The sequence below is a fragment of the Heteronotia binoei genome, chromosome 21 (genome assembly GCF_032191835.1).
Source record: "Heteronotia binoei isolate CCM8104 ecotype False Entrance Well chromosome 21, APGP_CSIRO_Hbin_v1, whole genome shotgun sequence".
In the NCBI taxonomy this organism is placed as follows: Eukaryota; Metazoa; Chordata; class Lepidosauria; order Squamata; family Gekkonidae; genus Heteronotia; species Heteronotia binoei.
This window is the reverse complement of record NC_083243.1, coordinates 119,418,939-119,433,329: the sequence shown is the minus strand read 5'-3', so window position 1 is coordinate 119,433,329 and position 14,391 is coordinate 119,418,939. Positions and strand designations below refer to the sequence as shown.

Genomic DNA, 14,391 nt, shown 5'->3' with positions numbered 1-14,391 from the left:
GAAATTATCTTTTGGAGTAAATTAATATACAGTGTGATCCTAAGGACCTATACCCTTTTAAGCCTATTGAAGAATTTAAACTGTTGTCGTTTATATGTTCTGTAATGGTTGTTTTATTCATATTGTTAGCTGCCTTGAATGCTGCAGGGTAGAAAGACATTACAGAACATAATAATAATATTTAAATATATTTAAATAAATATAAATGAGCTTAGAAGAGTTTGACTTTGTTAAGGCTTGTACTGCCTGTCAGAAGGGCTACTGTACATACTATACATCCTCAGAGGTGGGTTTTTGATTCTGTAGCCTACATATGCATACTTGAATCTCATAAATGTGGAATACACATATTACTACAGTTTATGTACCTCACTCTAAATAGCCGTTCTGCAGTGTGGCAGTGGTAATTCATCTGTAGAAATAGGTTTTCCACTTGTAGATTTCAACCGGCAAACTCCACTTGGATCACCTGGGTTGAGGAAGTACTCAACCCAGGTGGTATCTTTTCCTCCCAACAAATAACAAAAATGACAGTACCATTTCTGCATAGACTGTCATAGGAAATTGATTGTTCCTGATATTGGGGTACTAGATCTGATCATCATAGCAAACAGTGAACATAGGACAGGGTAGAATGAAGGAGGTATTCTCACTAAGACAGATGAGACTCCTATTGCAGCTCCACTACACTCTCACAGAACTCCAAATGTACACTCAACAAGTTCAGACAAAGCTACTTCTGGTGAAGTTAGTTCTTTTACTAAGGAAAATATTGCAATTTCCCCTCCCCCACCCCTTTGACCTTTCAAAAGCCTACAAGTGCAGATAGGGAGAGGCACCCATTCTTCTTCCATATATTAAAAAAGCAGGGGAAAAACAGAATGCAATCCATAATACTTATTATTCAGTAAATGCTTACAAATTTTACTCAAATGTTCTAATGTGTATTACAGCAGTTCTGCTGGTATGTCTTTTGGCTTTTCTAAGGCAATGTCAACAAGTGATAAGAAAGTCTAAAATTCCTTGGTGGGGTATGCAGTTAGAGGCAATTCGGCCTCCTTCCCAGCCGAGCAGTCCATCGACTGCTGAGGCTGGGGGCCGTCCATTGCCTCCCCGCGCGGATTAGAGGCAATGGTTTGTTCCCTGGAGGGAGGGGGCAAGGAGCAGCCTTAAGAGGCTGCCTCCGCCCCCTAGCACGCAGTTTGAAATCGCTCTCGGCCCGCCCGCCCGTCAAGCAGTACAGGCAGAGGCTGGTCGCCTGTTTCTAGGGGCCGGGTAGGAATTTTTCGCCCCCAGACGGATTGGCTTTGTTCGGGGGTGTTTTTGCCTACCCTGTACTGCTGATGTTTGGTGCTGGCAATTGGAATGGTGGTGCCGTTATATAGGTTGGTCACTGGCAGTTTGTGGTTGGCATTATGTTTTGGGGATTGGTGAGCTCCCGTAGCATCGCGCCATTTTGGTGCATGACTGTCCTGGGGGACCGTAAGCTGTACGGCCCAAGGTTGGCTCCAGGGAGTCTGTGGGATCCCGGCACGTGGTGAGTGTCCGCATCCCAGGCTGCACGGCTGTGGGGATGGCGGAGCTCAGGTGAGCGGTGATCAAGTTTCCGGGCCGGCCGGGTCTGAGCCGTTGGGTTGGCTCATACCCGGGGCTTAGGGGGCTCGCCCAGTTTCAGGTCAAGGAGGTGGTCGGGTTGACCCCTGGCTTGATCTGTCCCCATGTTTTGCCCTTGCCATTACTAAAGTGGCCCTTTAATCCAATTTGGTGTCTGTCTCGTTATTCCACCTGGGGGGGCAATGAGAAGACCAGTACTGTCTGTTTTTATGGTTTGCTTAGTGATGAGTGTTTTCTGAATGCAGCTAAAATATAATGCATTTTTATTTCTTTTGCAGTTTGCTATGCTAAGAATTTTGGACCTAAAGGAATTGGATTTGGTGGCCTCACTCAAGTTGAGAAACAAGAATAAGCTCTTTCTCGCTGAGGTCTAAACAGTAATGTAAAACAAAAAGGGCTACTTAAGGGCTACACTTTTTTAATTCCATTGGAAAAATTAATAAGCTTCTTCGTAGATCGCTTTTATAGTATATTTTAGTGCAGGAAAACATTTGTTGATAGCTGGTTTAAAACTGATTCAGTTCTGAACAAAAAATACACACCCTAATGACTTAAAACTTCAAATATTCACAGATAATTTCAGTATTTCTGATAGTTCTGCTGTCTGTACCCCAAATATAATTACATGCAGAACATACCCTGAAGGTTATTTTTATGCCAATATACCTAAACTGAACTCAATCTTGATTTTGCAGTCTAGAATTTTTAAAAAACAAAATAGTACATTCAAGATATGGTGCTGGTATGTCATGAAATAAAGGCATTCACTTATAATGTGATATAAATGTAGAACGCTAAACATCACTTTACAACATCACTATATGTAGTGCTCAATAAGAACTAACCACACCATCTTGGACTCCAGGGAATGAAATTGAAACTGAATGGAATGTTTTTAAATTGTACAAAATTGTATGAAATGTTTTTAATGATTATATTGCAATTTTATTTTTAGCACTATGTTGTTTTAACTGTTGTTAGCTGCCCTGAGCCCATTGGGGAGGGTGGGATACAAATGTAATAAAATAAATAAATAATATCAAAATATTTCATGATAATCACAAAAGATGTTTTTGCTATCATTATAAGCAGGTTCACTTAGGAGGCTACAGACAAGTTCCCTCTTATCTTGTTATTCCCTATCTTATTTCCAAGCAGGTGTTAACAAGGGTACTGCTGAATGGCTACTACTTCCAAATTTACTGTTGGATTTTTTAAAAAACTAGTTATGGATGTAGAGGAAAGTTATATTCTTTGATTACAACTTATTCTTTTTCAGATGCTTCTATCAGTGGACTCTGATGTGGTTCATAAACCAGACTGAACTCAAACCCTCTTTGCTTTTTTAAAAGAGTAATTTGTTACTAAATGGAAAGCAATTTTAATTTTATAATATAACTTTGATATATTCCATCATCTTTTCTGAAAGAAAAATATTTCTAGCAGGATCAGACTAGTAGAAATAAAAGTGAAAACAACATTAGTTCAAATCATAATGTTGCTTTTAGGCTAGGCTGTATATTCAATAAAAAGTAAATGAATATCACATGTAGTAGGCACAAGATATAACTGCAGGAATTCTATATTTGCCTTATTTTACACCCACCCAAGCATACACTACATTTCTGTTTACTAATTTTTATTTTCTATTCTTCAATGTGACCTTTGTTCCATTCTCCTCTGGCATGAAACTCACAGCAGGGTGCCCTGGAACTCTTGTTGTGTGTCAAGCCCACCGTGAAATGTGACTATCAGGTTACAGCTGTATGCCTTGCATTTCAGTTTTAGGGCAGAGGACTTTTTACAACCCAAAGCTGAGTTCTTCAAATTACAGCATTCTGAGAACCCATATTCCATTTTCCTCCACTTGTTTCTAAATGCATTTGCAGAACTGAGAGAAACATTTCAGTCATATCAAGGCCTCAGCCTCAGTTATTTAGTTAACTGATTTGAAAATGTAATTTCCCCTGAAAATAACTACACTTGTAAATACAAAAAAAATTCTAATTTAATAAATGTGCACATGAATGTATTAAATCTAAACAGCCTTTATATACAGATTTATACATCAGAGAGACAGATAAGCAATTGCAAGTTACAAATCAGGTTTCACATACTAAAATATTTTGAAATTTCCAAACATCCTTTATTTCTTTTAACCATGAAATACAATTTTGATAGTTGGACATATATAAACAACAATGCATAGGATTTCTGAGTTGCTTTATAAAAACACATCTCATTAACAATTTGAAAAGTGACATTTCACAGCTGTGTTTCCTTCCAAATAAAATTATTTGAAAATTTCATACACAGACCACTGCCATCATCACATTACCCAGTTTGCATCAGTTTATGCATGCAAACTTCACCCCCTACACAAATATAGCAATAATGGAATAAAGGCTATTTCAGAACAAACCATATAATCTACCAAATTCCAGCTGAAGCCAAAAGTATTTGGTACAGGTTTTCTTCACACAGGAAGAATGTTTTTCTCTTTCACTGAATGAAATGTTAGTGTATACTGCTTAGTCCAGTCGACTATGTTGGGCTTCAGCATCCCAAAACATCTGCACTGAAAGAAATCTGCTAGGTTCTGCAGGCATCCATGGCTGGGAAGGGGAGGGAAAAAAACACAGAGATAAAAAATATAACTGTCTTAATTAAATTATCAGCAAAATAAACTCTTGGAAACACATGCTGGTCGACACCAATGGTGACCTCAATACGTTTCTCTTGGGAGAGTGCAGGGTCTACTGCCCAGGCTTATAGCTATGTGGAGGTACAGTTTGTAAGAACCTACACACCCACATGGATGCATCCCATGTGATCGTGCATACCTCCCACACGAAGGATTAGCTTTTTAAAAACAGAACCACTACATATGACTGTTGTGTTAACCAGATCATAAGAAACAGTTTATTTTAAAAATGTAAATACCATATCAGAACAAAGTCAGTTATACGTGAGGAATTATTAGAATTTAGAAACATCATTAAAACTAAAAAAGGGGTCCCCTATCTATCAGAATTTATTTCACTAGAGTTTCACATTATATCCATTGTGGGTGGTGCAAGCTTAATGTCTCCTCCTGTCCACAAACCGTGTTACCACTAGTGATTTAGCTGTTGTCTGTGAACATCATTCAACGCCTTACTGGGGAACAAGAGCATATCTTGATGAATGGCAGGCTTTTCTCTCAAGACACTACTGTCAATCAACACAGATCTTAAGATGAGGACCACTGTCACTTTTAATGTGTCAGTGAATGTTCTGGCATGGCTTGGCATTGAAGCCAACATGAAATTGACACTCAGCCACTGAAAAAGAATACCTGTCATGTTGGTCATTTTGCAGGAACTCCTCTGTGATGCAGCTTTAACATAACGGTACATGGTCTTGCTTTTAATGAGCACTGCCACTTTTGTGCAGGAGCAGCTGAGGAGTTATGAAATGCCAAAGAAAACTCTGTACAAGGTAGCAAGTTATTTAGTTGCCACTTAGATTGTGCAATGCATAACACTCACTTGGACTATGGTTAGACAACTTCCGAAGTAAGACAAAGGGGGAACTGAAGTAATTTCAGGACTTTAAATTAGGTGGGTCAGAGTTTTAGCTGTACTCCATGCTGTGATAGAAAAGTAGCATATAAACATAGGGCTTGTTTTGTGCAGGGCTTTTTTTGTAGAAAAAGTCCAGCAGGAACTCATCTGCATATTAGGCCATACACCCCTGACACCAAGCCAGCCAGAACTTTGTTCCTGTGCGTTCCTGCTCAAAAAAAGCCCTGCATATACATATTTTAAACCAATACAAGGTAGTTAAGGTGGAATGAAAAACTGCAGTCAGGTGCATATCCCTGACCCCACCCTAAACCTCTACCAGAACCAAAACAAGGTTGTAGCATGCACTTGGTGGTGTTTAACTGGAGTGAAACAACAGAGCTTCCTCACTTTCCCCACAGATAATGTATCCTAAGACAAATGTATACACTTTAGTCATCTCTCTGTCACTAATCACTTCTGAAAACTGCATAAAGATAGCTCTATATTTGGCAATGCCAACTGCATGTGTGTACACAACAGCCAGAAAAAAACCTACGACATAACAGATATTGAAATGTAAATTTTGAAAAAGAATGCTTCCCTCCCAAAGCTACTTACTTATATGGAGTTTTCCTAAGTGAAACAGGATGCTTTGAACGCTTGCTCTGCCTCCATAGGGTAATCCTTTCATGTGAGGTCAATCCCAAGAATGCAATCTTAGAAGAGTAAAAAGAGAAAATGGCATTTGAAGGCCAATTCAATAACTGTATTGAAAGAAATGTGCCACCTGAAATGTCATATTTTTCCACATCAATTTTCTCCTTGCATTTTAAGCAGCTTATATTTTTGATGTTGTTAAATAGGTGACTAATACAATGAAAAACTGGGAAAGAAGCAAGACTAACTATGAAACTTGAGCTCTTTGTCACTACTGATTGATCACATTTTAATCTTGAGACCTCCAAGAAGCTCAGGGCAACTCTTTCCTCTTCCATTCTATCACAACAACTCTAATCTGTAGACCTTGGTTAACCATTTAATAATCAAGTTAGCTAGAGGTGCAATCCTGGAAACAACCTGGCTTATGAGACTCTTCTAAATATACCACACGGTCTGTGCAATATAGTTACAGTTGTTAAACCTAAGGAAGGTACATAATAGCAGGGAACTTTAACAGTACCATCCTGTTATTGGACAGAGATGTCAAACCAAGGACCAGATCAACACTTAAGTTAATTCTCTAAAGTTTTCCTGTTCTGTTTTATTTCTATATTTTATACAATTATATGACCCTCATATATCTCCACATTATTGAAATAATTATCACTGATTACATAACTACATCATTAACAATCAACGTATAGTAACTCTCAGATAAATCAAACCCAAAAAGTTTCATAGACACTAATCACTAGAAACAACAACCAAAAGAAGATTAAATATATTTCAAATATGTGATCTTAACTTAATCTATTAGATAACTTTGGTTCCAGAGTTGTACAAAGGGGACCATGTTTTCTTTAAAGCAATGTTTTTCTCTGCCACATATTCACAAGTTCTCAGCTTGTCCACCAGTGTCAGTGGGCTCACCTGCTCCTTCCACACCCATGCAAATGATATTCTGGCAGCAACAATTAAGTATTCAGTTTTGACTGTTTTAGCTACTCAGCATAGGAGAGAATTCACATGCAATTATTGTGCTTACTTCAATATGTGATGTGTCCAAATGTACCACTTCATGGCAGTGTGGATGGCTGCTGCTGAATTTCAGCAGCTGAGATCTAATTGCAGCCTTGGATCAAATATGTTCCTGATTTATTGTACATCTCCCTTGATCAGGCCCAGCAAATAAAAAAGCGCAAGCAAGAATGGAAGGCTGTAAATACTACTATAACATTCTTAAGTGCAACTCAACCTTTGACTAAATGACATTTAGCAACTCATCAAGAAGCAAAGTAGATTTCCAAATTTTCAATATTTGCTCCCTGAGTGAAAAGCATCACAGAAGCGGCTATTTATGTAGCCAAACTACCTCTCTCTACTTATAATAGTGCTTTCATAAAAGGCTTAATGTTCCCAGTCAGCTAACTGCAGAGGTCACAGAAGGTTTAGGATAGAATAATGATGCACAGCTGAACTACAGGACAGTTTTCAGTTCAACACTAATCACACCAGTGGGCAGGATAAATTATTCATCCCATATATTTAGATACTGACAACAGTTCTACTTTTCTCCCACATCTTCCCATCAGAACCCTAATGCTTCCTTAACAACAACCATTTGCTATACATCAGAATTAAACTGGCAACCCAGCCTTAAGGGGCCAGTTATTTTCAAGAGCTCAGAAAAAGGTTTTTAGTGCTGCAACAAAATAAATATCCTAAATTTAGAAGTAGTGCTATTAGAAAGTAAACATGTGAGGGATAACACCAATGCAGGGGCCTTAAGCTAAATAAGCACCTCCCCTCACACTTTCCTGAGCTGCAGAAACTATGCAGGACAACTGTTTTTCATGGATACATTAGCCATTCATGACTGGCTAATGTATCCATGCATGACTGGCTGTAGCTCTGTTGGCATTAGACATGGGTGCCTGCTGCTGGCATGATGGCAAGAATTTGGCCCCTACACTAGTGCCAAGACCACTCTGCCCAATCCTCTGAGCTCCCATAGGGAAGCCATAACATTTTTAAACCTCAAATGTCATCTAAATAACCTCTGGATTTGCAGAGATTCTCCTCAGTGATACATATTGATTTGAAATGTGGATTAGATATATATGAGTCTTTGGTTCAATTCAGAAATGTCAAGTATGGGCAACACAAAAGTAGGCTGCTGAGAAGGGATTGAGAAATGCAACATTTTTAAACAATATACATTAAATTAGTAAAAATAATACCTGATAAAGCTGAAGGATTAGAAGCAGTAAAGCCCACGAAGTATGAAAGGATACAAGTGTGAAAATATATAACACCCATGGGGAACAAGATACTATCTGTGTGAAGGAAGTCCATGCTCCATCTTGCTGGTATGTTACTGTGCAATGTTCTGACCAGTCTGAGAGAAGGAATTATTATTATTTTTAAAAAGGTTTGATGATAATTAAATTTATTTTAAAAAGTTAAAAAAATAAGGTTTGATGATTACAAAATCTCTTCCATCATGTGAGAGGAGACATACAAATAAGTATTTTTAGTTTTCAGTTGATTTGTCATGCACATCAGGTCAAATCATAATTTGATTTTTTACTTGAATTGTATGTATTTGTGGTACTATTCTCCTCCTCCAATTTATAAATTAATGAAGCATATGTGTACTTTCTCATAAAATTCCTAGGGATAATCACCTGAAAAACATTAATTACAACTTTGAAATTACCAAGTTTGTCTGATATTGTATTGGCAATGCCATTCAGTCTTTGTTATTAATTTTACGAAACACAGAATCTTTACAAACGTAAAAAATAGTTCTGCAGGAAAATAAAGCACCAGAAATTTTTCCACTTTGCATCTGCTTTGCAAAAGCTTGCCCTAATTAAAAAAACATTAATTCCACTGACTCTTCTGTGCTAACAGTTTTTGCACCAGAACAAAATTTGAGTCCAAAGGCACACTGAAGACCAATAAAGTTTTATTCTGGGAATAAGCTTTAATGCGCGTGCATACGTCTTCAGTTTTATTCTGAGTATAAATCCCCATAAAAAAACTTTGTTGGTATTAAAGGTGCCACTGCACTCAAACTTTGTTCTGTTACTTCAGACCAACCCAGCTACCCACCTGAATCTATTTTTTGTTACAATAACAATAATTCCCATGCAGAAGCGCAGAAACAGGGTTACACTGTTGTTCATCAAGTGTGCAGGCACACATGAGCCTGCTTTGGCAGGGAGGGTGGGATATAAATAAAATAAATAAACATGGGTACTGCACAGGTGTGCAGGCCAGCTACTGGAAGATTTTTTTGTAGCTAGCATAGCAACAGAGTGGGAGCCCCTCCCAACCACAGCCAACCGAGCTGCTTCCTGCCTAAATGATCATGTGCTCCAGAGCTGCTGTTATGAGCTAACAATATTATAGTTGTAATTAAACAATAAAAGCTCACAGAGGGTAGGAGGGAGGGATGTATATAATTAACAATTCGATGAACAACAGTTACAGATACGTGCAACCCTGTTTTCATCATCATTGTACTGTGCAGTCCCACATGGGAGATTATAAAGCTATGTATATAGAGGTGGGAGTGAGTGTATTATTGAACAAGAAAGTGTAAAACCTCTGTCCCCACTGATGTCACCCTTCTTCCGCTCACAGCTATAGAATAATGTGATGAAAGTGTCCTCAAATGACCACGTGGCCACTTTGCACACCTCCTACAGGAGTACACTCCTTTGTTAAGCAGCCAAAGCTGCCTGAGATCTTGTGGAATGTGCATGTATGTGTAGTGGAAAAGACGTCTGCTTGTCTGCAAACTATTTTAATGGCACAGACAAACTAAAAAGGGTCCAGGCAAATAGGTGTGAAAAACCTCAGCTGGACTCTGGAGAGCCACTGCCAGTCTGAGTAGACAATACTGACTTTGATGGACTGAGGGTCTGATTCAGTATAAGGCAGTTTCATATGTTCAATCCATTTAGATAAAGTCTGGGAAGTTGCTGGCCTTCCCTTTGACAAATCAGTGAAACAAAGAAACAATTGGGGAGATCACTGGAACTCTTTTGTTATTTTTAAATGAAAGAGTAAAGCCTGTTGGACGTCCAGAGTGTGGAGTTTTCTTTCAGGCTCAAATGACGGGTTTGGTGAAAATACTGATAAAGAAATGTCCCAGTTAAGGTGGAATTTGGATACCACCTTTGGCAAAAAGTGTAGGCTAAGCCTGAGAACTACTTTAGAGTAATGAAATTTTACAAATGAGTAAAGTTTGAGTAAAACCATGAGTGTGGTGATTTCCCCTACTCTTCTAGCAGAAGAGATGGCCACCAAAAGGCTGCTTTAAAGTATAAATACTTGAGTGAACAAGTGGCCAGAGGCTCAAGCAGTGGTTTCATGAGGTGAGATAGAACTAAAGATAAGGACTATTGGGGAACAGTAGGAGCCATGGGAGGATAGAGATTGTTGAAGCCTCTGAGAAATTTCTTTGACATTATGACCGCCCTGCACCACTTAAGGCGACTTATGGCGACCCCAGCCCCTCCTGCAGACTTTATTTCTTTCTTCTGGTTTTACCTCACAACTACTGAGTAAAGGGGGTGGGTATAATAAGGATTTCTAGTCCCTTTGGGGTTCTCTTTTATTTTCAGATAGACAGATAACTATGTATGTAGGGGACCACTGCTGATTTGCTGCTGATTCCAAATACTCAGGCACCAGAGAACTTAACAGTTAACCACAGATTTTTATATACACAGTCTTCAGCTGGGGGGAAGGGATATATTTACATAGGCTATTTTGTATCTTGGATGAATAACAGTTGCTAAACAGTTCAGGCTTTACAATACACAGGTTTACTGAGGTATCTCAGGGTCCACAGTTCTTATATTCTTCACTCTCCAAACTCTAATTAGGTTGGCCTCTTGGGCTTTATGTGTCTGGTCTCTTGAGTCGACTGGTGTGTCTGCTCCCAGCCCTCCTGACTCCCTCAGACCCACATCTCTCCCTCAGCTACCTTGTTAGTGCTTAAGAGTAGTGTAAATATTTCTGTGACCACTCAGGTCTTTCACTGTGACACTCGATTGTCACTCTCAGCCACCTGGCTGCCTCCACAGAGCTAACAGCGAGCTTCACTTCACCAGAAGTCTCTTCACAGCTTTCTGTATCTGCTCTCTCTTCAGCTCTCCTGCTGACCATATACTGCCCACTTCAACTGTCTCCCTCTGACAGTTGCTGACAGTTGACTCTCCAGCCGTTATCTGTCACTCACTCATCCTGAGAGTTCCGAGCACTCCGCCCCCCACCCTCAGATCACATGACTCAGACTCCCTGAGTCCTTAGCTTTTCTATTAACCCTTCCAATTCCGTCACAGACATATCTATGGAAAAAATGGGATTCCCTTGTATAGTAGAATGAAAGGCTGAAATGGCTGCCAGGTGTACTTTAACTGAGGAATTAGATAATCCAGACACTTTTAGAGAAATTGAAAAATCCAGGACTGTACAAACTGGGCAAGTTTCTGAAGGGCCATCTTGTCTCAAGCCATCTTGTAAATTGGTTCCATCTTCTGGAATAAGGCACTCTGATTGACGATTTTCTAGAATTAGTCAGCACATTCTGGAGAGTCTCTGGAAAACCCAAACAAACAAACCACCCCAGAAGGTCTGCTGTCTGAGTGAAGTGTGTAAACCTGTTCTTTGACCTGTGGAGGAGCACCTGTAACTAGATTTGTCTGGGCCAAAACAAGGTGAGTTGTCAGCTACTAACTTTACAACTCTTTATTTCAGAAGTATAGGATGGAAGGTGTAGAACAGGCCCTGATTCCATCTCAGCTTCTATCCTCCACTGATAGAAGGTTTGCTCCTGCCCTTGAGCAGAAATGAGGGACTTTTGTATTGAAACAGGTCTATATCAGGGAACCCCCACTGTGCAAAAAAGGGATAAATGTGAGGAAGTCAAATGGACCATTCGTGACTGAGATGTCCTGGTCTGCTCAGCTAGTCTGTAGTAGCATTGTTGACACCTGCAATATGAATGGACTGAATGGTAGTTTGGTTTTTTATAGCTTATTCCCAAATGCGGGTAACCTCTTGACACAGGGGAAGTGATGTGGTGCTCCCCATCTGTTGACATAGAACATTGCTGTCATGTTGTCTGTCTGTACCAGGACACTTTTCCTGTGGATGACTACTAACTACTGCAAATGGTTAAGGGTATAAAAAATTTCTCTAGAGTTCTAGCAGATTGATATGAAGAGATTGTTCAGCAACTGACCAAATACCACTAATACACTGCCCTTGACAATGCATGCCCCAATCTGCAACGGAAGCATCAGTTGTAATAGTGACTTGAGGAGATATAACCCTGAATGGCATTCCCATTAATAAATTCAAGGCAACAACCCACCATTCCAATTTCCTCAGGATTACACAAGGAACTGAGAAACAACAATTGTTGGAATGGTAAGTAAGATTAAATGACTTTATAAACCAATTTTGTTAAGGCCTCATCCTCAACCAGACAAAAGGTAAAAGACAGTCCCCTGTGCGAGCACCAGTCATTTCTGACTCTGGGGTGACATCGCATCACAACATTTTCACGGCAGATTTTTTTATGGGGTAGTTTGCCACTGCCTTCCACAGTCATCTACACTTTCCCCCCAGCAAGCTGGGTACTCATTTTACCAACCTCAAAAGGATGGAAGGCTGAGTCAACCCTGAGACAAAGGGAACCATAAAAGCCTCTGAGTATCAATAGCTTTTTGGAAGTGGTTAAGTTGAAAATGCAGAACCATATTCCTTATAAGGCTGACCTTACATTCTGGCAGGAAAACCTTAGCTGCAAGGGATTCCAAGGTGGCTCCAATGAAGGAAACTTGTTGTTGTGGATTAAGTGTAGATTTCTTCCAATTAATGTGCAGACCTAGATGCATACAGATTTGCATTGCAAAAACAACATGTTCCTGAAGATGCAATTTGGAGGGGGCAGTAATCAGCCAGTTGTCCAGATATGTGAATACTGAGAACTCTTTTGCCCTCAAGTATGAAACTACTACAGCCATGTATTTTGTAAACAGGTGAAGTGCTGAACTGAAGAGACGAAAACCACAGACAGGGCTCGGGATCCGCAAATGGAATGCAGCTTGGTTGATGCGGCCTTAGGCTGCGTAACCAAGGCAAATGATTTTGCTGATGGGTCAAGCCAAGACGGATAAGGCTTTTCTCACAAGAAGGCTTTTAGTTGGGAAGCTCAGTCAGCTTTTGCCTTGGGAGTAAAATTCTGGCAGATGGAACATGCCATAACATTATGCCCCTCACTCAAACAAAGTAAACAGAGAGAATGCTCATTGGATTTCAGCATTGGAGCACAATGAGCATTTTTTAACCAGTGAAATACTGTAAAGATCCTGAAGAAGAGTAGGGGGGAAAACACTTGGGGAGCTAGCTTGAACACCCATCTTTCTCCAGCGGCAGTGAAGAGAGAACTGAGGGAGTGTGCAGAGTCCCACTGGAAAAACCATGTGACCATTTAGGCAGGAAACGGCTCTGTTGGCTCTGGTTGGGAGGGGCTCCTCCCATTCTGTTGCTATACTAGCTACAAAAAAATCTTCCAGTGGCTGGCCTACACACCTGCACAGTATCATGTAGGACTGCTCAGTACAACAATGATGAAATTATTAATTCATGCAGAAGTGTGGAAATTCTTACTTGTGATTTTTCATATTCCAAGCCTATGCCTTCTATTTTCCTATCATTTTTACTGCAGCATATTATTGTATGACAGTCTGGATTAAAAGCTACATATAGAATGTTAAGGATCAACAGACAGCTGTTTCTAAGCAAACTACATGGAGAAATAAGAGTCAGGCATACATACATAGAACTGTTCCATATAAAGCCCAGATATTCACCATTGTCAGGAAAAGGAGAAACAGGACAAAATAACCATGGTTACCAACACCTAGAGTAAAAAAAAAAAAAGGTAGTATGATTATGTTCCATTCACAAGATACTTTCCCACCAACTAATGGAAGATTTCCTTTTTCCTATACATATGAAAAGCTAAGCAAGATTTGGCCCTGTTAGTGCTTGCCCAAAAGATCCTAACAGTATTACTAAGATTCAAATTAATACTGCTACAGTTAAAGGTAATGATGGATTAGCATAACTTGGGTATCTGAATCCCATATTCTTCAATAAAACATGCACAGATACAAAAAGTTTTAAATATCTTAAGCCATGATCTTTAAAAATACCCCAACTGTGCAATCTTCTTAGGAAGCATTTTTACTCTTATATTGTAGAAGAAGAAGATATTGGATTTATATCCCGCCCTCCACTCTGAAGAGTCTCAGAGCGGCTCACAATCTCCTTTACCTTCCTCCCCCACAACAGACACCCTGTGAGGTGGGTGGGGCTGGAGAGGACTCTCCCAGCAGCTGCCCTTTCAAGGACAACCTCTGCCAGAGCTATGGCTGACCCAAGGCCATGCTCGCAGGTGCAAGTGGAGGAGTGGGGAATCAAACCCGGTTCTCCCAGATAAGAGTCCGCACACTTAACCACTACACCAAACTGGCTCTCC

The 14,391-nt window shown here is 39.8% G+C and overlaps 2 protein-coding genes across 2 annotated transcripts in view; one reads left to right on the top strand and one right to left on the bottom strand.

The window, feature by feature from the left end:
- Window positions 1-2,661, top strand: part of CSRP3 (cysteine and glycine rich protein 3) — a 30,711-nt gene extending 28,050 nt beyond the window's left edge. Inside the window, exon 6 of the mRNA XM_060261924.1 lies at window positions 1,893-2,661. Within this exon, the coding sequence (XP_060117907.1) occupies window positions 1,893-1,966 (74 nt within the window). The 3' untranslated portion in view covers window positions 1,967-2,661. The remainder of the gene's footprint in view (window positions 1-1,892) is intronic.
- A 985-nt stretch (window positions 2,662-3,646) lies between these two features.
- Window positions 3,647-14,391, bottom strand: part of ZDHHC13 (zinc finger DHHC-type palmitoyltransferase 13) — a 53,313-nt gene continuing 42,568 nt past the window's right edge. The window contains exons 13-16 of the mRNA XM_060262015.1: window positions 13,687-13,770; window positions 8,063-8,220; window positions 5,781-5,878; window positions 3,647-4,229 (exon numbers count right to left, since the gene is read on the bottom strand). Of these exons, the coding sequence (XP_060117998.1) occupies window positions 4,091-4,229; window positions 5,781-5,878; window positions 8,063-8,220; window positions 13,687-13,770 (479 nt within the window). The 3' untranslated portion in view covers window positions 3,647-4,090. The remainder of the gene's footprint in view (window positions 4,230-5,780; window positions 5,879-8,062; window positions 8,221-13,686; window positions 13,771-14,391) is intronic.